Raw genomic sequence first — 27,591 nt, forward strand, 5'->3', positions numbered from 1 at the left:
GCATAAACTAATTTTATTAAAGTAATATGTAGAAAGAGACTAGAAACTTTAGATAACAAATGACAATAATACAGCAAAGGGGAGATAACCAGTTATATGTAAGGGGAAGACTAGATATTCGTAAAAGGATTTTAGCGATTTTATAATATACAGCAGTTGATAAGAATATTCATAAGAATATGAGTTTCTACGTTTACTAAGAAAAACTTTCAAAGATAATAAAAATTTGTAATTTTGGTTTCAAAAGGACAAAAATCTATACATAACTAGCTAATTGGTATAATATAAAAATTCAATCAAAAATGCCACAAGAAGCATTTCAGCAACAAAAAATCATTACTACATGATAAAAGCTGACATTAAGTAAAACAAGACGAGCGAGTCAGAGGCAGCGGACATTATAAGTTCACTCGAGTTATGTAGGGTGCTGTTCCACCAGCCTCCTTTGATTAGCATAGACAGTCCTAACGATTACAGGTGATTGTATGAAACAAAGATTATACAATTCATAAAAATAAAAAATATGAATTTTTTCATAGAGTTTTGCATGAATCGAAGACCTGTAGAATTTTGAGAGCCAAGCGAGGAGATAACCAGTTCTGAATACCAAAGACAGCAGTTGATAGAAAAGTTAGCGAAAGTAACGACAAAGTGGGTCATCAATGTTATATATGATTAATTGACTTTCCGAGAAGACGATTACCAACATCAACTCAAATTACATAAACACGAATAAATACTCCCTGTTTACGCATATTTTCAGTCTTTCAGACAGTTGTCAAACCGTATGTGAGAATACTAACTGTATTATATGTGACTCCGGCTCTAAAACGCTCCCAAATTTTCACAAAATCATAAAAACGTGTTGCAATTAATAAATATCCTTTGGAATATCACATGAGGTTGGTGTAAGCTGTTCCATCACGATATTATAATATTATTCTGTTAATACTCCAAGACCTGTTTTGTTGTGTAGGGGCTTAAATACTGCCACAAAACAAACTACTACTGAAACTTAGTTGATATCTACTCAAATAAATGTATGCCCTGCATAGCCTTCAACCACTTTCAAGGGGTGGGAGAGAAATGAAGTAGGAAGGATGAGAAAGAGATGAGAAATGGGGAAGAGTGAGAAGTGATGCAGAGATGACAAGGACAGAAGAGGCGTAAAAGTTGAAGCTGGGAATACTGAGCTGTCATTATGTTTAAAGTTAGCATTAAAATAGATAGAAAAATCTGCACTATTAGCTGCCGACTTCCTGATGTCGCTGCCGGCCAATATCTCCTCCCCGTCGATAACGATGATTGTCTCCTCTCGCACCCCTGCTGCTCTCCGATTGAGATCGTGAGGAGCGACTGCTGCTGCTGGTAGGAGTGTAGCCCCTCTGAGCAATGATGGGTTTTGTGTGCATCGGTTGGAAACCGCTATTAGCTGGACCCTAGAAAATTGAATAACAACTACGAGATAAGTTTCGACCAGATGCTGAGGAATGGTTCACCTTAGCTGGTTAATACGGGCTGAATGGATAAGAAGCAGCGATGTCCACTGTCCGCTGTTCTCTATAGTTTTATATGAGGTGAAGAGTATAATTTAACTAGGCCCCAGATGTACGTATTATATTATAGTACTATTGAGACACTTTTGTATGTTTAATATTGAACACAACATATACAGATGCAGTAGAAACACAGTAACAACAAGTTACACGTGATTTCATTCTAGTGATCAAGACTCAACTCAAAATCTTTCCATAGTAAGTTTGTAGAATGACATGTAATTCTATGGGCATAAAGATAAATGAAAAAACAGATCACATCTTTCTCATCTCAAGTAACTAAGTCACTAAAGCCTGGTTCCCATATCGATTTAGCCTGTCTTGACAAACTGTTGTTTTTGCGGAGTTGTCCCCCTGTCGAGCAGGCGAGCAAAACAACAGCTTGTCACAAGACATACTGCACCTGATGCATCAGCTGCACTGAAAGGGAGTTGTTCTCTTCCGTCTATGCGGCTTGGCTGCGATGTTATGGCGGTCGCTCCAATGGTAATCATAACGGATTTCGCGCAAAAAATTATGTAGAAAAAAATAAGATTACAATGTTTAACCAAAGATCAGTCTCTGTTGTAAACGTTAGTAGAATTTAAGAATAAAATAAATTGAAGGTAAAATCTATAAGAACAAGTAAAACTGACTAATACAAAAATAGAAATAAAACTGACTGAGCGCACAAATAACAACATGTTTAGTCGCTGTTGTTGCCTAAGTTCTCAAGTTCTACTAAAGTTTACTGCAGAGACTGGTCGCTGGTTAAACGTTATAATCTTATTTTTCTACATAAATTTTTGCGCGAAATTTGTTATGATTACCAATGGAGCGACCTACATAACATCGCAACCAAGCTGCATAGACGGAAGAGAACAACTCCCTATAAGTGCAGCTGATGCATCAGGTGCAGTACGCCTTGTGACAAGCTGTTGTGTTGCTCGCCCGCTCGACGGGAGAACAACTCCGCAAAAACAACAGTTTGTCAAGACAGGCTAATATCGATTGCGAGACTCCAGCGGCAACTTGCGCAGCAAAACGCTTGCGACACTACACTCGGCGGCATCTGTTCACATATAAGCTGCATCGCTAAACATAATCGCGGAATCAAATAAAATGTTCGCTCGCCATGCCGTTTCTATAATGGTGACTTTCACCTGTACAGTGTATTTCGAGAAGGTTTTGCCTGCGGCCTTTTGTGAAATTTGAACAGCGATAAACTATTGCGATGCCGCCGGCAACTACCGGTGGTCCTCGGCGATACCCGGCACGTAGGTTCCCATTTCACCGCTAATAGCCTGCGGTGCTGTCGCCGGTGCTTTGCGATGTATATGGGAACCAGGCTTAATTTACCTAGTAACAAAATATAATTATAGACCTAAAGTCGTATGGTCTGCGAAGAAAAGGAACTTTTAGAAATCAAAAAGATTGGTGACAGAATATGACAGAATAACAGCCCACCTGCTGGGAGGAGTACCCACTGCTGTATGAATGGGATTCAGCTCCTCTTGCCACATGGTATGGAAAATTATAGTTGTAGGCACCGGCTGGTCCTGTGGCGGGTGGCTGGGGATGCCCCCCTCCACTATTATGGCGCTGCAGTGGAACTAAGGGCGCTTGCATCTCCATGGCTGACTGCTGTGCCACATAGGAAGGCCTGCGTACGTAAAACATAAAATCAGCGTGTCGAGACGACTAAACGCTTATGAAGTGATCTGATTCAATACTTGTAACCATATAGGTTTAGATTAAGGCCTGGTTAGCACTTGTAAGTTCTCATTTTCAAACCCTGTTGTTGGAGGGCACGATAAATATGATGATCAAACTCGCGGGGACCAGAAAGTAAAAGCAATTAAATTTAAAACTTAAAACGATGAACTCAATTCAATGTTTAAAGTATAACCTGGTTTGCTGTCAAAATTATCTAGTAATAATTGAATAGTCAAATTCTCAACTCTAAAGTATGAAAAAGGTTGACATATAGAACAAAAGTACTCTTGCCCAAACTCATCAATTCATCTTACTAAAAACACCCAGGAGATGAAAATCTTGTGGTAAGACCAAATTTGAGAAAAGTAGTAAAATTCACAAGTTTTGACCCAATGCTAAATTAATGTAGCGCCTTAGTAACCAGTGGAAATTACTCAAACATTGTAATGAGCAAAATAAAAAATTACGAATTGTTGTCTATGTCATTCTAATCATCAATGGAAAAAGAATAGACAAATCCTTGTTGTATTTTATCGCAGTTTATTGAGCTGTGACTTTAATTCTTGACTGTTTGGTTTGAGCAGTTAGCAAGTTTATGAATTTCACAAGTTTTGCCTAATTTAGTCTTGCCATAAAAAATTCATCTAAAAAGCTTTTAACCTCATGAGTTGATGAACTGGTTGCAGGAGAAAATCTTATGATTCAACCATTAAAGAGGTATACAGTTTAATTTTACAATGTCAAGAAAAGAATTTAACTATTACAGGAATATTTGAAATCGCTTCAAACTTTACTGGGATACTCAATCCACAAAATCATTACTACATGACAACCTGACCGATCTACCGACCTGTGCTGGTGTGGTATATGCGGTTGAGGCATGGAGTTGGCAGGGCAGCATGTTGGCCCCTGTCCACAATGCATAGCTGGATTGTTGAGCGTATTTGGCATGTTGTATGAGTCGACAGGAGGAGATTGAACAACTGCAACACAACCGGTTAATATGCTGGGATGAGTCAGTCAGCTTTTTATTGCTGAGCAAGGAACTAGTACTAGTTATGTGAATGTCTGTTCATGTATAAACCTACAGTGGTGTGCAAAGTTATGGCAACCCCGTGTTCATTGAAAGTTCCCGTCTTATCTTGGCTCAGTTCATAAATCAATACATAATTTCAACGCTTAAAGCGTACTCTTTTTATCTAATTAAATAAAAATAATTTGTTATTTGGCCACAAAAAGTTACATGCTAAGCTGAGATCTTATCCCAAAAACTCAGAGCAAACTTCTCAATCATTGCATATCTCGAAAGCGTTTTTTGAAGTTTTGTAATCTGCTAAGTCTTTTTGCTCTACAAGGGAATATCTTTATTTGAACAAGAACCAATGTTCAACAACCAACCACTCTCACTATATTCATACTTTGTCCACAAACTACAGACATGTGTCATAGAGTTGAAATACATAAAGTTTAAACTGCATATTTAAACTGCTCACAAAATCTGGATAAAAACAATATATAGAGTTGCTTAGTTCTAGTGATTTTCAGTACAGCAACCTTAAATAAAAAATAGCATATGCAGTATTGCTTAGGTGGTTGTCATAGGTTTGCGCACCACTATATGTAAAATATCAACAATACTAAACAAACTTCAATTCTACACTCAACATCATGCACAATCTGCATGAACAGCCACTAGGACAATCAAACAAGTTAAATTCTACCACGGCAGTCAGCTGATATTGATCTCTTAAGTAGCTTAGCTACAGCGCTCGCTCCTTTCTTGTTCTTCAAAAAGATCAAATGTTTGTAAAACAAACTCTAGCTACTTTGATATATGACTACTTTGCCAAGAAACATTGATTCAAAGACAACAAGGCTGCCTGTAGGACGAAGGAAACAATGATTCACAGACTTGTGTTACCTTGTTGATATGCCCCCCTGTCCTTAGCTAAGTGCTGCTGGGGTATGCTACCATGGTTACTAGTTTGAATAGACTGCCTGTGCTCTCCTTCTCCCGGAGTCTTTCCACACCTGAAACACAAACAATTTATATGGGGAGTTATATGCTCTTGTCTATTAGCTTGAAATGAATGGACGCACTTCAACTTTAGCCATGCTTTGAGGCAAAGATACGTTTGGCTATATTTTAAAGATATAACGTACGTAATAGCAAGAATAGAAGTAGGGGGGGGGGGGCTTGAGCCCCTACTATACCACCAGAACTGGGCACAAGATGCAACAGTAATATGCCTGAGTTTGTGTGATGTTATGGTTAACTGATCATTAAATATGACTAATGTCTACACAGTTCTCATGAAATATCAGCAATAGTGAGTGAACTCACTCAAATGCAATCATTTGAATGGCTTTGCACAGTCAGACCGGCATGGTAAAAGACATACGGCATGGTAAAAGACATACGTCTAGCTATTGTTTGTACAGTTGCAACACCGAAACCACCAAAACAGAAAACTGTTTAAATACAAATAAACACTCCCTCACTGCCCACTAAAGTGTATGCAAATGATAACATCCTGGAAACTAATCTGCTGTTCTAAGGTGAATTGCTAGCCACATGACCAAACATGACTTACCTGCGGTATGTGCAGACGACACAGACTATAAGCAGTATGATCACAACCAGCCCACCGACTAGAACGCCCACAAACCCAGCGACTCCGAGAGATATAACCAGAGACCACAAACCTCCTACAAGAACACAAAGTCACACAGTTGGAACAATATATCTGAGCTCGGTGCAGATAAAATCCTACAGCATATGAAATTAAGCAAGAAAGGTGATTCAATTGGTGTAGCTAACTTATAGGTTTTACTATTTTAAAACCAGACTCCTAAATTGTGATACCGGTATTAAAGTGTGTTTATTAATGCGCAAAAGACTGGCTATCAAACTTGTTTTATCACAATCTTGAATCAGATATAGTGACATCTCAACATACAAAGCTAGTTCATTCCGAGAGCTGACTCTTTTGTGAAAATTGTCATACTATAATCAATATTCTAAAAAAATAAAGAACTTTATAGTGAGACAACATATGGGTGATAACGAATACAGCAGCAGATATCATGGTTCACCTTTAAGTGGACTATTGCTAAGCGGAGTTTATTTTGCAAGGAATTATTAAATAGCTCTAAAGAATCAAACTAAGTACACTTAATGGACAGGATACAGCAAGACTAATGACACACACACCATGCACAGTTTAAAAGGGGCACAATTTACATCCATGTTTTTAAATGTGTTGAATTGTTCACGATACATCTATATGATCAGAAATTCACGTTTAGCATATTGCGTATGCTTTCATTACTGTTACAAGCATACATAATACACGACAACGCAACAAAATAATAATTAATTTCACTTTGCATGCTAACAGTTTCAACTAAACAGGGAAGCCATTTTTTGTAAAATGTATTTATGTGATGGGAAAACAATATTATGTGAAATGAATACGATTCCGAAAATCAAATGAATCATAGACTTGGGGTATCAACAATGTTCTTGTGCAATACGACTAGATTGGAACAACAAAATGTTTATTATATACTACCATTGTGCGGGTGAGGCTCAGTATTTCGTTCACCTTAAATCAGATAGAGTGAAAGTGGGTCGTTTAATAGGCTGGCTCTCAGAAACCAGACCAAGTTTTGAGACAAAATATTTTTAGCGACCTGATGGAAGCAAATGCGTGTGAATTTTGTATAAAATTGGGCAAACAAATGTGGAAAGACAGAGTTCATGTAAACTAACACACAGGCACTAAATGATAAAGTGAGACTTATCAATATAGATTTGAATGCAATTAATCTGAACAGCGCTATTGACGCGGCTTGCAATTTGGTGGCAGCAGTGGGATAGAACTTAGAATGACTACTATTCAGCAAAACTTTCCTCACATGTTGAACAATAAAACCCAACAAAATAACCCAATAAAACAAAGTGAACAGACCTGAAGGGTTGCACATACTGTCACCATTATCCTCCTCATCCTCTCCTTCGCTGCACTGCTCTATGCCATCACAGACTAGCAGACTATCTATGCATCGGTCATTTGCGGTGCAGTAGAAGAGGCCTTGAGGACATTCTCCAGCCTCAACTATATCAGAGAACAGTACGTAAATTCACTCGAGTTTCACATTCAAAATATTGAACCTCGAACCTTGACACCAAATATAGAGTCAATCCTGAAAATAGTTTTCATGGAAATATGTTCAGCAAGCTTCTTTTACGACATGAATTAGGCAAATTCAACTGCTTTAACCAACTCACAAAGACTAAACTAGAAATAACAGTTCAACATTTTTTTTGCTTGAATGGCACTTTTTAGCATGATAAAAGAAATCCAATCGTGGACTGCATAACCCGAATGCCATATGACCAAGGTCACTCCTAGCTTCGAAACTATCACTGGTTCTTGTCACAAACCTGAATACCAAAAGGTTTTACCGCTTCCTAGTCAATTTCCTCTTTCCCACTATCAATAATCTCTCTGATTTGTACTGACTTCAGAATGGTTCGTTTTCTTGTTATAAATCAATTTTTATAAAATTTGATATTTATTGCTGCAGAAAAAAACAAAAACAAATGTATTTCAGTGTATGACAGACACACAGTGCATTGAAAACCAAACGAAATATGTACAGAATATTACCTGATAGAGATTAGTTCAAGATACAATGTTTTTTGCTAATTATTTTTTCTAGGTATAAAGTAGCATAATATAATTTCCAGAGTCAGCAGCCAACAAAGGAATCAGCCTAGATTCAGCAGCCTAGATTCAGCAGCCTAGATTCAGCAGCCTAGAATCAGCAGCCTAGTCAGGAGCCTAGAGTCAGCAGTCTAGAGTCAGCAGTCTAGAGTCAGCAGCCTAGAGTCAGCAGCCTAGAGTCAGCAGTCTAGGAATCAACCTAGAGTCAGCAGCCTAGAGTCAGAAGCCTAGAGTCAGCAGCCTAGAGTCAGCAGTCTAGAGTCAGAAACCTAGAGTCAGCAACCTAGAGTCAGCAGCCTAGAGTCAGCAGTCTAGGAATCACTTGTCACCATTCATATAACACTTGCAAGAGATAACTAAATGAACGTCTATTTTTATAGGAATCATCAGAGCAGAATTTAAAAGTGCACCCACCGACAAACATTAGAATAGTCTAGTTGCTCCAGGCATATTCTCTGAGTCATGTGAAGCTATTAACTGTTCAACTCACATGGGAATAACTCGTTTGCTTTGTTTGCTATTACTAGTTGGCGGAGATACGATTTCAGTAATATAAAGAACCAATGGGAATGAGATAAGTTAACCTATGATCTGTCTCAACCACTAGTAGTGAAAACCTCAGTGGGTGGTATAAATAACGACTTCAACTACAGTCGGCCCCAACCCACCTCCCTTTGTACTTCACTTATTCGAACTTGCAATTGTCTGGACAATGTTTGGGGTGCGGACGATTGTTCGATGTGGCCGTGTCTGTCCGAAAAATGCAACTTTTGCAGGATTTCGTGACAGACGGACGCAAGCGCGTGACGTTTCCACTGGAGTGTTGTACAGTTATTTACATTCATGATCACTGCTATTAATATTATACTCTATAACAGGCATAACCATATTTTACTCTCTCTCGTGTGTGCTCTATATGCATATTGTATTATATTGTAACCTAGGGGTAGGTGTGCAAGACAATATAGGCTGTTTAGTGTACAGTACAGTACTCAGTGTACAAAGGTCCAGACACTTCCAATACCCAGTCTGTCTTAGTCTGAACAAATGAGGAGGGTCTGTATAAGACAGTCTGAATGCTGCACAAGTGAAAATGAACAAAAAACACAAAATTATTCCGCCGAAATTCACAGAATCGTCAGAGCTGTGCATGCACACCGAAATCGTCGACAAAATGCTTTCAATTGGCTAAACAAATTATTAGCGAGTGCAATTTTAACAGCTTTCGCAATTGGTATAGTCCAAGACACGTATTATGACATCCAATATAAGTACCAATGCATATCAACATAGTACATGCGATGCAACTGCCTAAATTGTGGTCTTGTTGGTTCGTTATCGTTCGAACACTATGGCTACGAATCGTTTCTTTTTTAATAATAACAATTTCTTTTTTAGCTGCAAGTTTCGTTGTAGAAAGAGTTGCCAACTTTAGCGCAATCAAGTCAGTTGCATCGTATTTACGATGGCAAATTGCTTTAGTATTTCTCTTGCATGCCGCATTATGTGCCTCAGACTATATAAATTGTGAAAGCTGCTAGAATCGTGCACACTAATAATTTGTTTAGTCAATTAAAAGTGTTTCGTCGACGATTTTGGTGTGCATGCACGGCTCTGACAATTCTGTGAATATCAGCCGAATAATTCTGTGTTTTTTGTTCATTTTGTGATTTCGGTCAGAACCAATGAAAAAATTGGCACATGGGGCTGTACCTTAAGACATTAAGTTTGCCAAATAACTGGCACCGCGATATATAGTTTCATGTGGCCATAGAGTCTTTTAGCAAAGTTCCTGAACAGATTAGCGCAACGCTGACCAGGAAGGATTACTGACTTTAGAAAATAAAGACAGCGACACACCAGGCTCAAATAACGCGAAGTCAAACTGTGACAAAAACACTAATCAAACACACGCTGTGCACATACCGTCAGTAAAAGCAGTCACTTGAAACTTGAAGCCCTTGCCAACTTGTCCCGAGGCATCCGTTCTGTAAAGAAAACCAAGCTTTGAGGTGATGAAATAACCGAAAGCTTAATCAGAAAAGATGGAATGTAGACAAGAATCAGCATACTGGCTCACCTGAAGTAGACGGATATAAACTGGCCAGTTGAAACAAGCACAGGTGGCAGGGTTTTACCGCAAACGCCATTATTCCCTCCTGCATATTTCTAGAAGCAAGCAAACAAATTGCCAATTTGTAGCTAAAATAATGACGTACAATTGGAAGGCTGTTTTGCGAGAGCGACCATAGCTGCCAATTTGCAAAGCCCTCTGTCCACACGCTTGGATAAGATCATTACAAATTACTCACGCTAATTGATGCCATCCACTAGCCGGTGAGAAGGCTCAAGGGTCGTAAGCACAAACAACACCCGCTATCACCGATCATCTACTTTGTATAATGATAGGAAAATCACAAGTACAAAAACAAATGAGCCGAGAATTTCTGATGAGCATGCATTTGTGGTCTGCAAGTCTTCCCCGGAGAGAGCCTGCTGCCTTGTGAATGAATATGCATAGACAACTGACTATACATAGGCACGAAAGGAGAGTGATAATTTTTTTATATTTTGGTTCTAGCACTTGTATCAAACCAATCTCACATTTGTAGCGATTTGTAGTGAATTTTAACTAAGCAGGTTTTCCTTCACACAATATTATTAGACATACATAATTATGTATATATACATGTATACATACATATATATGTATATATATATATACATGCACATATATACATATATGCGCCTGGAATAAATAGCACCTGAGGAGTTTGGTGGGCACAGATTTTAAAGCTGTGTGAAGGATTTTCCCTAATACTTTTATATTACTACACCTTCAAGAACTCACGGGCTATAGTTTAAATGCTGTCAGATTAATATTAACCCTAATATTTAAATAGGCCTAGATAGCTACACTAAACTGTGATGAACAGTGTTAGCATAGCCACATAACCCTGAAAGGATGACTTTCGGGTTATTGATATTGCCCACAGCTACACTAAACTGTGATGAACAGTACTAGTGTAACCCCATAACCCCGAAAGGATGACTTTCGTGTTATAATTGCCACTTCAATAACGTAGTCCTATGTAATTGAGACAATCAATTGACATAGGATAATCAACTTGACATAGTGATATGATGACTATGGAAAGTTGTACAAACTCAAACAATATCTGAGATAATCAGATATTGATAGACCAACGCTGTTCGGTGATAAGCCGTTACAGCCTAGAATAGCATAGCATGCGGCTAAAATCTCTTGTCCACAATCTAGATTGATAGATATAACAACAAGCTTAATTTCACAGGTTATAATTCCTTTTATTTACTGATTCAGACTAAAACATACCTTGAATATAGAATAAGGCTTAGAATATATTCAGATAAGAGCAGGAAAAAGACTGAGTAAAAATAAGGTAACATATTATTATATACCTTCTAAACATAAATGGTAGACCAATAAACTTAAAGTCTCTATATACTTGGTCCAATCATTATCCTTTCACGTGTAGGCTGTAGTTCCGGAGTCAGCAGAAATTCCAAGCTGACCACCGTTCTTAGCAAACAACATGATTCATAATTTCGTAATTCAAGTCTACCGGTTGTTTGTCATGAAGAAGGCAAAATTCTCAGCCAAACAAAAATGGCCAACATATCGCAGATATTATATATAAATCCATTACACAGCCCCTTCCTTTAAATGACTTAATTAAAAAAAAGGCATTTTAAATCGAGATAATATACAACAGTAAGAGTAACCATAATAATAATGTGAGTAAAGATTAGTCAGTGGGTTAAAGTATCCTTTGATGCTCTCTGGAGTCTTTCTTCTTTGACCGCAACTTTGGAGGCGAAACGACGCTGAATGGATTTCAGTTCCCTCAGTTCTTCGAGCATGGTGATAATAATATAATAAAGTATAATGACATGAGACTAGGTATATATATATGTGTAACTAACTACTTCCCAACACAAGATGGGCCTGTGAGATGATCACAGCCGTGGCAATGGAGACGATCCATCACTTATTTGCATAATCTACGAGATAATGTTTCAGTGAACGTCTTGGTCTTTCTTCTAACACCTCAGGCTGAGCGATCGCTTCTACTACATCTTCCGCGGAAGCTCCTTGCTCAGTGTACTGTCGCTCTTTTGGGTTTGGTATTAGCGGAGGAAAATCGTCTAAACTAAACAAAGGATCAGGTGCCTTTTTGAGTTTTCTAGCTCCTTTCATGTTAGGATGGCGCACAGGCTCCGGGATAAATGGAGCCTGACCCGCTTCTTCCACACACTCCACAAACGGTTTTAGTCGACCTTCATTTTGAATGGATTCCTGACCATTCCGCTTCAGTTTGTAAGTGTGGTTGGGCCTCACCTCAGTGATTCGGAAAGGACCAACAAATTTAGGACACAGTTTCTCGCTCTGCCCTTTCTTCTTTCTTTTTCGTGTCATGCTAACCAAGTCACCGACTTCGTATAGTGGAGGTTCGTCAGAATCATCTGTTCGAATTTCGAGCTGCTGCTGCCGCAGCTTGTCATGGGCCTCTTGAAGTCGCTCCAGCAACTCTAGGGCATATTGTTGGGTGGTAACATTTTCAGTATCTGTTACCCCATAAACGATTTGATCCGGAAGTCGCGTTTCTCTTCCAAACATAAGATAGTTTGCTGTCTCGCCAGTTGCAGAATGGGGCGAGGCACGGAACCCTCTCATAATTTGAGGCAACAGAAGATCCCAGTCCTCTTGTTGTCTTCCCAACAGGAGACTGCGCAATGAGTCTCCGAGCGTCCGATTCATTCTCTCTACCATACTATTCCCTTGAGGGTGGTAGGGAGTGGTTTTACTTTTGGCTATCTTCCAGAGCCGACAAAGCTCTACCATTAGGGCGGATTGAAATTGTGCGCCTTGGTCGGAGTGTATTTGTTCTGGCAATCCCAGGTAACAGAAGATACGGCTATCAAGTGCTTCTGCTACTACCGGAGCAGTGGCGTCAGGCAGAGGAAGAGCATCTTGCCATCTTGTGAAATGGTCGGTTAAGACCAGAATCCATTGGTTCCCTCGTTCAGTTTGGGGGAATGGCCCTACTAAATCTACAGCCACTTTTTGCCACGGTCGGCCGCTGTATAGCCGTTGGCGGTTTCCGGACTGTGGAACTGGGCTGTGTTTTGCTAGTTGACAAGTTTCGCAAGTGCGAACGAGCTTGCGAATTTCCGACATCATGCCGGGCCAAAACCACTGCATGCGAACGCGACGAGCAGTCCGCATTATACCACTATGGGTAAGACGATGAGTCTCCCATATAACTGCTTTCCGAGCAGTTGTCGGGCAAACAATACAGTTACGCATTCGCCCGTTTGTCTTCATCTGCAGTACCAGCTTTCCTTTGAGGATCTTCAGAGCGGGTAATAAACTATGTAATTTTCGCAGTTCCCTGCTACCATTTTCTAGTTTTTCTCGGGGAATATCTCGCCCGCTTTCCACTGCTTCGTAGATGTCGGCAACATCACTGGGTTGCTGCTTTTGTAACCTCACAACTTTAGCATCTACAGACGGAGAGGTCATAGTAAAAACAGCAGGAGATGATTCCTCAGTTTTTACCGAGTGTGAGGGAGATGAGCCCTCAGTTGTTTTGCCCCCTGGTTCGCTATTTCTAAGAACAGTATTCTCCCATTCAATTTTCGAAGATCCAGGTGATAGTACCGGAGATGATCCAGTACTCCAATCAACATTATCTGGTGGAAATAGAGATGATCTATTCTGATCCACCAGAAGTTCTGTCACTACCTCAGCTCTGGTTGGACCTCCATCTCGCGTTTCTATTCTTTTGCATTGTCTGCAATCCGAGCAAGTCATCCGACTCAACCCATCCGCATTCCCATGACGGACGCCTTTCCGGTGCTCAATATTGTATTGAAACTCTCCTAGGATTTCCAACCACCGAGCCACCTGACACGAAGGCTCTTTCCTTCTAGCCAACCATATCAATGATGCATGGTCCGTTCGGACGAGGAACTGACGACCATACAGATAGGGTCGAAAGTGTTTAACACACTTAATAACAGCAAGAAGTTCCTTTCTAGTTACGCAATAGTTTCGTTCAGGAGGACTGAACGACTTGCTATAATAAGAAATTACTCTTTCTTTACCATTTTGAACTTGGGACAAAACTCCCCCTATACCTTCGGCACTAGCATCTGTGTCCAGAATGAACGAAAGGCTTGGGTCTGGATACCCGAGAACTTCTGAAGTCACCAAACATTCTTTCAAAGTCTCGAACGATTTCTGACACTCGGGCGACCAACAAAAAGAAGCAGACGTAGATGTTATCCGATTCAAAGGACTAGCAATAACTGAGAAATTTGGAACATACTGGCGGTAATAGCCAGCTGTTCCGAGGAAAGCCTTCAGCTCACGCACACATTTTGGAACAGGCCACCCTTTCACATCTACTATCTTTTCGGGGTTGGTAGCTACACCATCTGCACTCACCACGTGACCAAGGTATTTCACTTCAGCTTTAAAAAGATCACATTTACGAGGCTTCAATTTCAGACCCGCTGCCCGTAGGCGCTCGAATACAGCTGCTAACCGCTCTATATGCGAATCAATATCCTCACTGAACACAATAATATCGTCGAGATACAAAAGCAAGGTTTTCCAGTGAAGACCCCTCATCACCCGCTCCATCAAGCGACTAAAACAAGCAGGAGCAGAGGTAAGCCCAAAGGGAAGCACTGTCCACTTCCACAGCCCATCTCGAGTTACAAATGAGGATTTGTCCTGTGCATCCTCATCTAAAGGAAGCTGCCAGTACCCGGATATCAAATCAAGGGTGCTGAATATCTTACTCCCGGCCAATGCATCAAGACTTTCATCTATTCGCGGCAACGGATGACAGTCTTGTTCTGTGACGGAATTCAATTGGCGGTAGTCAATACAAAACCGCCAGTTTCCATCTTTACGTTTCACCAGGACGACTGGCGAACTCCAAGCACTATTGGACGGGGTGATGAGCCCCTGCTCCGATAGTTCTTTTACCTGCCGCTCAACTTCCGCTTCCTTTTCAGGTCCGAGGCGTCGGGGTGGTTGCTTAATTGGCCGAGTTCCTGGCTTAACCGGTATCGAGTGCTTGATTAAATGTGTCCGGCCAACATCAGCATCAGATCTGCTGAAAACATCCTGAAACTCCATCAGCAGCTTCCCAATACTACGTCTTTCTCTGTCAGTAGTGCAAAGTTTTATTGCTTCCTGATATACAGAGCCCACATGTTCAGGCATAGAGCCTACTGAGAGATGGTCTTCAGTTTGACTGTTACCTTCATTTAACACATTTGTTATTTGACGTACTTCTACCTCTCCATCGCTTGGAATCTCTACCGCATGGAACATCCCCACGCAACTACCCGCATTTATCACGATCGGTGCTCGTGTTATATTAATGCAGCGTATTGGGACTTGCAACTTCTCACCTACTTTTGCCAAGCATGTTCCCAGCAACAACCCAGGAGCAGCCTTGGGGTTCTCCTCCCATCTGTCAACTACCCCAACTTCGTTTGTCGTTTTCCCACATAGTCTACCCTTCACTATCATTTCAGAATGGGATGGAATGGTAACTTTGTGAACCACTTGAACTTTGCTCTGCAGTCGATCACCGAACCGATTAGTACACTTCAGCTCTCTGTCTTTCATTTTTAAACTCTGAAGTCTAAAATCCATGACACAAGCATTGTTTTCTAAAAATGGCATTCCTAGTATCGCATCCTCAGTGACGGGGCATACTAAGAATTCAGACACAAAAGCAATATCTCTGAGTCTTCCTGACAACTCAATTGTCCCTGAGATCTCCATCTGACTACCATCTGCGAGTCTTCCTTGAGACTCATATGGCATCAGCTGATCTCTAACTCCTTTAGATATTCTTTCAAACACATGCTGTGATATGATATTAGACGTACAACCAGAGTCTATCAGAAAATGAACAGGTCTGCCCGACACCTTCCCTGGGAGGAAGTAACTGGGGTTGATACGTGTAGGTTCAGTTACCTGTGATGAACGAGGTAACTCCCTATTGGGCCCATCTACCGCCAAAGACAAGAGACTATCATTGCCATTTTGGGGTGATGTCAATTTAGAAGCGTTGGTAGATTCCTGACTTTTTGACCTATCAGTATTGCCACAGTCAGCAGGCCTTACTGCTGTGGACCATCTCCGTTTCCCGCCTTTGAGGTTTCTGTCTTCAAAGCGGGACAGTTTCTTTTTAGGTGAGGGCCTCCGCACTCATAGCATTGCAAAGGAGTTCTCGATCCATTGTTAGATGCCTGGCCGGAGGATCTACCTGTAGCTGTAGATTTTTGCTGTAAAAGCTGTTGCATAACTTTCGTGTTTGTTTCCATTTGCTGTAACATTTTCTCCATCACCTGCTCCATTGGCGATTTCTTTTCGACAGAAACCTGATCCACTTCTACAGAAGCAACGTGATGTTTTGTTTTTCCCGAGTTATTTCCCACTTGGAAATACTCCTGAGCAGCTGTTACAGCATCAGCTACTGACTCAATTGGAAGCACTAACAAATGGCGTTGAAGCGCATTATGATTTAATGCTCGGGTGAAGGAGTCAATGGCCAAGGTGTTTCGTACTTCCTGACCTGCAGCTGGGTAAGCAATATCAACTAATCGCTCCACCTCAGTTCCTAGTACATGTAACGATGAGTTACTCTCGTACCTTAACTGTCCTAGTTTATCTCTAGCCTGTCTTGGACTAATGCCAAAACGAGCTCGTAGACCTTGAAAGACGATTTCAAGTGTCTCCCCACGACTGCAAGCCGCAGCCGCCCCTTCCAAAGCGCATTTTAGATGTAATAAGGCGGCTCGATCTCCCCATTGATTAGCAGCGCTAATATCAATGAACTGCTGCAAATACAATTCAACATCTCCGCTACCATCATACTTAGGTAGTTTAAAAGTTGCCTGTCTATTTAAATTCAAATTAGCCAAAGCCTGAGCTAATTGGTCCATATTTGCGCCTCCCGTTGCCATTGGTTCAGGTGACGCTTGACGACGCCGACGCGGGGGCATTATAAACTATATAGAATCCCACCGCTGCCACCAGTGTGAAGGATTTTCCCTAATACTTTTATATTACTACACCTTCAAGAACTCACGGGCTATAGTTTAAATGCTGTCAGATTAATATTAACCCTAATATTTAAATAGGCCTAGATAGCTACACTAAACTGTGATGAACAGTGTTAGCATAGCCACATAACCCTGAAAGGATGACTTTCGGGTTATTGATATTGCCCACAGCTACACTAAACTGTGATGAACAGTACTAGTGTAACCCCATAACCCCGAAAGGATGACTTTCGTGTTATAATTGCCACTTCAATAACGTAGTCCTATGTAATTGAGACAATCAATTGACATAGGATAATCAACTTGACATAGTGATATGATGACTATGGAAAGTTGTACAAACTCAAACAATATCTGAGATAATCAGATATTGATAGACCAACGCTGTTCGGTGATAAGCCGTTACAGCCTAGAATAGCATAGCATGCGGCTAAAATCTCTTGTCCACAATCTAGATTGATAGATATAACAACAAGCTTAATTTCACAGGTTATAATTCCTTTTATTTACTGATTCAGACTAAAACATACCTTGAATATAGAATAAGGCTTAGAATATATTCAGATAAGAGCAGGAAAAAGACTGAGTAAAAATAAGGTAACATATTATTATATACCTTCTAAACATAAATGGTAGACCAATAAACTTAAAGTCTCTATATACTTGGTCCAATCATTATCCTTTCACGTGTAGGCTGTAGTTCCGGAGTCAGCAGAAATTCCAAGCTGACCACCGTTCTTAGCAAACAACATGATTCATAATTTCGTAATTCAAGTCTACCGGTTGTTTGTCATGAAGAAGGCAAAATTCTCAGCCAAACAAAAATGGCCAACATATCGCAGATATTATATATAAATCCATTACAGCTGTACCTTTAATGTCAGTGTACACCATATGAAACAATGTGGTAGTGCAATTAAATTCTAGCCTCTCCCTATACCTCGTTCCATTCTAGCTCCTTTCTTAAGTTGGGCACTAGTTTTATATGTAAAGTCAGCACAATTAAACTAGTTAAATAAATACATATATGTTATATATAATATTATATAGCACATGTATAGTATTATATATATTATTATATATGCATATATATGTTATATATATATACGTATACTAGCGGAATGCTTGGCATTGCATAGTTATTAAAAATCAGCTTATAAACAGTGAGAGGTAATGGAGTTGCTTGCCACTTGCCATTAGCCTGGCACATTGCCTATGGCTAATTTGAGTAAGCTTACTAATAAGAGCTGTGAAAGCAAGCATAAAATTATATTGCACCATAACGGAGAGCGGTAGCGTATTTTCACCCACATAGTGACATATATTGCCCAGTAAAACTCAATTTCGAGTAGCTTAATTGGTAAGGGATTTGCCTGGTGAACGGGAGGTTCTGAGATCAAATCTTCTGCAATACGGATTCTTTATTTTAATAGCTATAGCTGGACAAGCTGAACTACAGACACAAACTTTGAGATTTATATAGATATGTTATATATACATGTAATTGTGTGTAAAGCACTTCAAAGAGGTCTTCCACGTAACTAAAAATGAGTGCACTGCCAATCTTGGGAGCGATAACATATTAACCATAGCGGTATTTATATATTTGTATATTTGTAAAACAAACAGTTTAAGAACATATTCGACAATTCTCCAAGATAAGATGCTAATATTTGCAAACTTCTTTATACTTAGTATGACAGGCGGATAAACCTTGAACAAGACTGGCCCATATTCATCGGTGAAAACAAAGGAAATTGTTTTCTAATGTTGTCTCATCACGGCCCATCAGTCTAATTGACAAAGGCCATATGAAGTACTTCATCAATGAATTCTCATAAACAACTATTATTAGTATAACACATAGATGTTTATCTTTGATATTAGCAAGCGATTCCATAGAATTTACTATCTGGGTAGAATAAAAATGAGCTGTAGCCTATGCATTACCTAAGGACCTGACTCAATGCGCATATAGTCTCTGATGGCGAGTCGCGAGAACGCCGCCATTCTCTTAAATGATACAGTAATACTAATTACAGATGATCTTACACAAAATATTGGTAGATTTTATTAGAAAGTATCAGACTTTTTTGTTATTCGCGATTGCTTTTGATGCTTGAGGTGAGCCGACTGCTAGGATGTTTCAAGGTTAGAACCAACAAAACTTGATCACAATCAAAATGTTCATAAGACCAATATGCGCCGAAATGATGTCACTAGTTGCTCGGCTGCTTGTATCTCTAGTTATATATATTCGCTGTTGTGTTCGAGTTGCAGCCGTATGCCTCTTTATTCTGTCGGTTCATTTACCGGAGTGCAACTGTAGACACAATAACCTGTGCGTTTTAACAGTGAGCAAGTTTGTCGACGTTAATGTTGAAACCTCCTGGCAGTCACATCACCTCAAACCTCAAAAACAAATGATAGAAAAATACCAATACTTTCTGCCAAAATATACTAAATTTTGTCTAGTGAGTTCTTCCTAAATACTGTGTTCTGAATCTTTGCTATAACAAGAGCCATGCCTGTCCTTCTGAAGCCACAGTTGAAGTAAGAGATTGCTCCATACGGATTTTGAACTCTTGAAATTCGTCTTGATAAGTGGACAGTCTAACACGTGGGCTAATCGTTCACCTTCCAGTTATTTAGAAGAATTATGTTCATAAGTGGACACTCTAACACTCTAACTGGAAGGCTAATCGTTCACCTTCCAGTTACTTAGAAGAATTATGTGGATACTTGCTATTTCTGTGCTTTATCGGCAAACCTGACGATCCTACGGTACACTAGACAGCCAGGGTACTAGTATAGATAAACTGGCATTTTACAATTGAATATATTCGGATAATATAATCTTTGGTTATATACCACTTTTATGTTAAACTTACAAACATTTTTCTATAAATATATTTACCGGTATCTTTGGGTTTATCTGAATAGGTAATTATGTTTGAATAGCGATTATTTGAATACGCCACGGGGTCCTGTTGATAGTTTTGTTCTGTGTTTCTATGATTTCGAGTATGCAGGCAACGCATCCTATATAATATTCAATGATGGCTAATGTTTCTACGAAAATTCTATTACCTAGATAGCCTTGAAAATAGATTTTTCTTTACTACTATAAAAAGAGTATTTAAATACGGAACTTGTGCTATGGCATTTGAAGACAGCATCAGGGTCGCTAAATGGTGCCAAACTAAACCCTGTGCTCTACCAATTTTGATGTTTTTATAATCTAAACATTGTAACAAAATAATTAATAATAATTCAAAATTATCTTTAATAAATGGTGTCCTTCAAATTGATGACATTGAGAGGAACCTGAGATTTTTCACATACATGAAAACAATTAAAAACCCCCTGGTAAGCAGAAGCGCAATGAAAAGAAACACTCTATTAATTGGATTGTACCAGCTAATTTGTTAATATCTAATGCCATCTCAAAATCAACAACATTACAAGGTAGCCAATAAAGGTGAAAGCTTCCCTTGGGAAAATCAGGATGTGATTATTTTCCTTACTACAAAATGAAACAAACCAAATGCCCTATTGAGATAAACAAACATTAAGAAGGGAGACAACTCACGAAAGGTCTGACACTAAGGTCTGGTGAGTCATAGATGTAGAGAGAGTCAGTGCAGACGCCATTGTACAAGTAGTCGGGAATGTCAATATAGTCAAATTTGATAAGAAGCCTCCAGCCATCATCCTTGGCCATGAACGTAATGCTACATTCCTGGGAGTGCGAATAATAATCTCCAGCCTCCGCATTCATATGTGAGTAGACAGTAGCGGTACCAAGGAAGATCTCATTGCCACAATCTATGCCTTCTGTGTCCATATATACTATAATATCAACAGCATGTCAATCGCATGCATAAGCCAGCTAGTAGCATCCTAGAAGACAAATAGTTGACTCAAAATTATAACCGGCTCGGAGAAGTGAATGCAAACTGAGAAAAACTGCCATTCTTTACTTTTTTAATTTTGAGAACTGAGCCAACAGCCTTATAGCATAGTAAAAGATGAACACATGAAAACTAGTTATTAATAATGGCTAAAACGGCATGGTAGCACATGCTATGATTTTAATAACCTTTGCCAGCATCCGAGACTTGTGTTTAAAATCACATGCTGTCATCTGGGAAGATAAATGAGCATTACACAAGAGTATAAGATAGGTATTATAGACACCAGTGACACTCCATAGCAAGAAGTGTCACTGGTGTCTATAATGGTATCTTATTCCATTATGCTAAACACATTCATCTCCTCAAATGACAGTATGAGACTAAACATGCTTTGCTTATGAATATATTACTAAATACAGTATGACGTGTTACTTTCACAACAAACCTCGCATGACTCAAGGCCAACAAAACTGATTAGATGGACAACCATATTAAACAGCTCCTAGTGAATGTGGCAGGTCTTTATCTGCTGTAATCTAGGCATAGGGCTGTAATCAGTGACTGACACGGCCATTACTAGACAATTCAACATTCCACCGAGTCTCATCTGATGCGAGGAAAACTAGTTTGAGAATGGCCTCTGGTAGACAATGAACAACAAGTGGTGCTAGAAGCCTGACACACAATGACAAGTGGTTTATTGGACATCCCGAGCCCGCTATTGATTGAGGACTTGCTGTGTCCCTATCTATTAATAATGGTGAAGAAAATCCAATAGCATTTTCTCTGTCTGAGTCACTTGGCATTGTCATGGTAAGATAAATCTGCACTTGCGTCAACATTAACATAACAATGGGATAGATTCTTCAGACATATGGACTGCGAGTAGTTACATAAGACCAAAACATCCCTCCCATATTTATGACTGTAGAGAACAGCCTTCTGTACATCTCATTAAACCACAATGATGAATATAGTTAGTGAGTAGATTGCATAAAGAAGGTTACACTTGTATAACAGGCCACTGCGAAGAAGTTCTTATTAGTTGAACATGGAAAGGAAATGGAACTGTTCCAGACTATAAGATGGCCGCATAGAGAGCTGTCTATTTTACTAGTTTCAACCATATTAATGAACCATACAAGCTGACACACATTTGTGAAAGGTCTGTCTTCATATTATTTGTTGTTTTTTTGAAATCCGATTTCTTGTACATTATTATGCGGATCATTAAGCCTGCAATATCATCGTCATGGTGACCGTAATACAAAACAAACAATGAAACCATAAGCCCATTATAAATAGCAGTGAAATGAAGAAGAAAGGTATAACAATGGCCGTCGAAATGTCAAGTAGACAAACTGCTCCATAGTCTTCGACAGCACTCTCTTAAAAGTGGCAGCAGATGGTATCTAGTGAATGAACCACTACAAATTAGCTGTAAAGCCTCTGCAAAACCTCATTCCGAAGCATTTCTTTTACGCTGATGAGAAATATGCACATGCAGTCATTGAATTCAACCTAGACTTGCAGGTTTTTGTAAGACAATGCTAAAATCAATGAGAACTGGGGAAGTAGCGTTCATCACGACTCAAATCATATTGAATTCTGTTTCCCAACAGCTAGAGGCATTATTCATCCTGCTTGAGTGCCATTCTTCTATCAACACTAACATATTGATTTCACGTCCCTATTCTAACATAGAGAAAGAACATTAGCAACTATGGAAATATTATTGAATGTAAAGGAAATAGAGTGACACATGGTGAGACGGAATTCGTGTCATTTTGAAAACATGTTCTTACTAAAAAGACTAGAACTAATTCATCTACGTACTACCGCGTATACTTTAAGCAGGCTCAAGGAAGTCCCTGGTGTTCTAATCATCTAGATGGCTTATAAAAGCGATATAAAACAATATGGAGCTGGCTGCTTACGCCGATACACCGACCTCAGACTTTATTGACCTTCATCACTCCAGATATTATTGTTCCTTATTAGTTATACAAAGGAAGAGAGACTAGCGACTAAGAGCATATATACCTATCATGGTAATTATGATGTCTGAAAGCTGCTAGTAGTCCAAACTGCATGGTGTGTGCAGGCAGCGCTTTAGATCGGAAGGACTGAAGGATGCATGGTTATTAACAGGAAGGTATAGCCTAGAGGTAAACAGGAGCACAATGTGTAAGAGTATGCCTTGACAGCTCGCTGATTGCAAAAGTCAACATGCTTGATAACTCGAACGATTCGCGGCCTTACGTCTCGGTTTACACTAGATAATTATTCAGTCTCTAAGCAAAGTGATCAAATTAAGACAGATTTGATCACTGGCAGCATTCTGACTATTGTTGTGACCCAGCACTTATATACATGTACATACAAGGGTTGGGCAACGAATTGGTGAGAAAGATAGACTGTAGAATCATAGCCTCAGTAGAGAGAGAAATATTTACTGCAGGTTTATGTAGAATAGTAACTAAGATACGCACACAAGTAATGACCTGCCAGAGTGACACTGAGCTGGTCATCAAAAACTAACAGTAACTCCCTATAGATCACCTGAATAGTCTGCCAACAAGTAAAACTTGCCTACTTGCTCATTACATTGTACACCAACCTTGGTTGATAGAAGTTTAAACCCAAAATTAGGTGCATTACACGATAATGAGCAGTTTTTTGTACATCCTTGCTATATGTAAACGCTGTAGTATATAGCTATGATTAAAGGTGAACTTAAGCAAAATTTTTGTAAATTTTATCAGAAGGTTTCGGTATCTTTCTATCATTAGCGATTGTTTTTGATGCTTGGGATGATCTGGTTGCCAGGATGTTTCTAGATTAAAAATGATAAAACTTGATCGTGATTAAAACGCTCAGAAGACAAATATGTGTGAAATGACATCATGAGTTGTTATTGTTGCGATAGGTGATACTGGCTATGCGTTTAAGTTAAAGTGATACTCGTCTCTATTCTATCAGTCGCTTTGCAATTATAGACATCATAATCGTACTTTCGCTTGATCTGAGCATTTTAACTGCTATCAAGTTTTATAGATTTTAATCTAAAAACATCCTGGCAGTCAGATCACCTAAACATCAGAAACACTCATAAATGATAGAAAGATACCGATACTTTCTGATAAAATTTACAAAAATTTTGCTAAAGTTCATCTTTAAAATAATAAACTCAGAACAAAAAATGTTTAGAAGCATTATGTTGTACGACCTCATAAAATGATATAATCTGGTAGTACTAGACCAAAGACCTTCAAAACTTAATCACTGCTCTGTGTGGAAACTGACCAAATTTCAGAGTAAGTAAGAGGAGTATACAAGTAGGAGTAGTAGGGGTGCATAAGAGTACAAGTGTTTAGGTGTACAAGTGAACAAGTGTACGAGTGAACAACTGCATGAGTATACAAGGGTATAAGCGTACGAGTGTATAAATGTGTAACTGTGTATCAATCTATACAAGTGCACAGCTGTACAAGACTTTGCGTGCATAACTGTACAAGTGTATAACTGTATAAATGTAAAAGATAATAAGTGTGCGAGTGTGTAAACACACTAACATGTTTACACCAGCGTTTTAGCTCTGAGTGAGTGCTATCGGAATAATGAAAAAGTTCTCATTTAAATACACTTGAGGAGTGTTGTTGATGAGGCGGATTACCCTATATCTGCTGACAACCAATCGTGTAGTTATCGATCTGCTTCAACATGCTCATGCTTTTGAATACGAACTAAAATTTATTCTGCTCATTGTTTTGCACTGTTTCAAGAAAAAGATTGCGAAAAGTATAAATACAAAATAAAATGAATAATAACGAAACAAAGAATCAAAATATCCAATTGGCATAACAAATAAAATAAATTGTGATAGTTTTGATTACATTCATTAATTTTTGGTACTGTAATAGAGAAAAATGTCGTGAGTTAGTATCGTGTAATCTAGGTAATTTGATAGACTATGCCTTAACACGTAAACATAGTTCTAGTGAAATTTAACACCTAATTTTACAGAACATATTTGTAGTCACAACTGATTAGATCGCATAAAAATTGGTCATCCTCTCAGAATTTTGATAAACCTGGTAATACACATTATTTTGTAGTAAGGTGCAGCAAGCGAGGTTTTTAAAGATTAACCAATCAGCGAGGTGCTCATTTTGCAAGTTTTAAGCCGACGATCCTTGGAGTGAAGGATTTGACTCAGGCTTTCCTGGATGAAGCGGCCTTGAAAAATGTTTAAGAACACAGTAATGTGTTTATACCTAAGTGTATGAGTGCACAAGTGTGTACGAGTGTAAGTGTATGAGTGTGCAAATGCAAAAGTATCTAAATGTATAGATAGGGCTTTTTACAAACATAGGTCGATCTGAGGCAAAGCTAAAGTAGTACACGGGCCCCTCGCTCAGAGACAAGTTGACTGACATGAGCCATTGGGTGTGCAATGTGAGACTTTCTTCTTGTAACGCACCTAAAAGATTTCATCAATTGGCTCCCTCCTAAATGGGTGCATCACTAGAGGGCCGCTCCACGTGAGAAAAAGAAAAATCGTACCAGCTTCTACTCTTTAGATTCTAAGGTAGATTTGTCAATAAGCCATTTTAATTGTAGTTAGGATTGTTACAAACTGTAGCAAGAAAGCTATGATTAATTTACAGTTGAACTTTAAAACCATTTGTAGCAAGTGTCAGACCATCACCTAAACAAATAGTAATTAATATGAGATCATAATAGCAATTTTATAACTTCTAATTAGTACTATAGCATCACTCAACTACCAACCAACTTCAACTGAATTCTCAACAAAAACAGCTCATGGATCTTATTATAATTTCAGAGGCTGTGAGCTTGAACCATCAGATCTTTGAATAGTTAAAAATAAAACTGGGTTAAACTTAAACATGAATCTAGGTTGTTAGGCATTTTTAAATGCAAGTGCAGTTAATTTTGGTGTAATAGATGTGTTCTTTCACAAATTTGATAGTTTTTAAAGATTTACTGAGGTGCTGACTAGTTTGTATTAGCCCAATTTAGTTGTCAAAAATCGGGCCCGTAAAAAACCCTTGTTTAAACAGAAACGATATGCTTAATTTCAAAAGCAAAAAATAGATGCTAGATTTCATGAGTAAAACAGCAAAGAAACTAAGCAATTTTCAGATTCAATATGAACCAACGAATTTTATAATATTTTGCATACACATTGAGACAAAACTGAAACAAGCTCATTGTCACATTTATTTGCTATCAACATAAAAGTTATTACCATTGTTTTCATGCAGTTTTATAATGACACACCAATAAAAATTCCCTATATCAACATTAGCGCCTATACATTATAATCTAGAAAAATACAATCACCTCAATATAAATTAAATAAAAACCCAAAATGCAAGCTATATTAGCGGAAACTGTTAGTAGCTTCTATAATACACGCTATAAGATGGCAGGTCATTGATTTGACTTGAATGAGGTCCTGAATCAAGTACGGTACTTACATATCTGGTTAGGAGTAGATTCGAATGCTGATATGTTGTCAATGAATAATAACAGCAAACTTTTCAAGAAAAATCTCCACGAAAAAATCATTGCCATTTCAAAATTGCTGTTGCGCTTATTAATTATAGCAACTGTGATATTTCACTTGTTAGTGAAACACTGCATCACATCTTTCATCGCGATGGTGCCGATAGAGGAATGATATAGCCTCATGACCATATTGCGACGTAGTATAACAATATACGTATTGCAAAGCATCGTGAGTATCGTGTGGGCAAACTACCTAATTTAGCTTTATAGGGATTCAGTCTGTAAGATAAATCTAAGGCTGAGTCTGTTTGCTCGCTCAATTCGCTGATTTTGATAAGCCTCCGCCCCAATTGTCTTCAGCGATACGACAACGATACGAGTAAAGGATTTCGTCGACTGGTCGCGTCTTTTCGCCCTATCGTCGTGTAATATGAAAGCGAACCTATTTACCGAAATGCCGTGGCGAGCAACTGGACAGTGCTACTTAGGGCTACGATAAAGCAGCCAAATTGATTTTTACTTGCTCTGAAGGAATGAAGAATTTCTTATGAATTGTTATGTTCTACTAGTTATGTTATTTACCGTTTTTCAATATACCTTGTTAATTGTAGCTTATAGATCAAATGTTTACTGGTAGTAATCGGTGTACGTTGATCATTGATAACTATTCTGTGGCAAATACATTTTTAGTAATAGTAGTAGCAGATTTTCCAAAAAGTAGTTGCTTGAGAATCTAGTTGACAATAATTGTTTATACATAGTTGGCTTGATTTTATCGTGTGTATCATTGCTCACAGGACGATTCTGACATGGATAGGCGATATCAAGATCGAAGAGTAAGATCTGTATTTAGAAAACCTGTGCTTCTGGTAAATTTAATTTTTTAGATTGGTATGTTGTTTTCAGAAAACATGCTATTACAAACATCTTTCTAATGCTTATAGCATAAGTTAAAGCCATTTCTGAACTTTTAGAAAAGGCTTGTTCATTTAATATCATTGGTTGATGATCTGA

At 38.8% G+C, this 27,591-nt stretch overlaps 1 protein-coding gene across 2 annotated transcripts; it reads right to left on the reverse strand.

Annotated features, from left to right (window-relative positions):
- On the reverse strand, positions 1–26,722 carry LOC137390998 (uncharacterized). 2 transcript variants are annotated; one of them, XM_068077321.1, is made up of 10 exons: positions 26,547–26,722; positions 20,715–20,974; positions 10,065–10,153; positions 9,911–9,972; positions 7,226–7,372; positions 5,846–5,960; positions 5,173–5,282; positions 4,102–4,234; positions 3,003–3,198; positions 1–1,439 (listed from the first exon to the last, which is right to left on the reverse strand). In XM_068077321.1, exons 1-10 carry the CDS (start codon positions 26,641–26,643, stop codon positions 1,245–1,247), a joined length of 1,404 nt encoding a protein of 467 aa, XP_067933422.1. In that variant the 5' UTR covers positions 26,644–26,722; the 3' UTR covers positions 1–1,244. The 2 variants fall into 2 exon arrangements, with proteins under 2 accessions (XP_067933422.1, XP_067933423.1); XM_068077322.1 differs by lacking the exon at positions 7,226–7,372.
- Positions 26,723–27,591: the final 869 nt, after the last annotated feature.

The sequence above is a fragment of the Watersipora subatra genome, chromosome 3 (assembly GCF_963576615.1).
Source record: "Watersipora subatra chromosome 3, tzWatSuba1.1, whole genome shotgun sequence".
Taxonomy (NCBI): Eukaryota; Metazoa; Bryozoa; class Gymnolaemata; order Cheilostomatida; family Watersiporidae; genus Watersipora; species Watersipora subatra.

Bases quoted from the DNA above. Each gene is read 5' to 3' on its own strand.
- LOC137390998 (XM_068077321.1), bottom strand. From the start codon at position 26,643: ATGGCAATGATTTTTTCGTGGAGATTTTTCTTGAAAAGTTTGCTGTTA. The intron at 9,973-10,064 runs GTGAGCCAGTAT...TTTTCTTTACAG, and splicing joins TTTATATCCGTCTACTTCAG to AACGGATGCCTCGGGACAAG. The intron at 5,961-7,225 runs GTCTGTTCACTT...GTGTTCTTGTAG, and splicing joins CAGTATGTGCAACCCTTCAG to GAGGTTTGTGGTCTCTGGTT.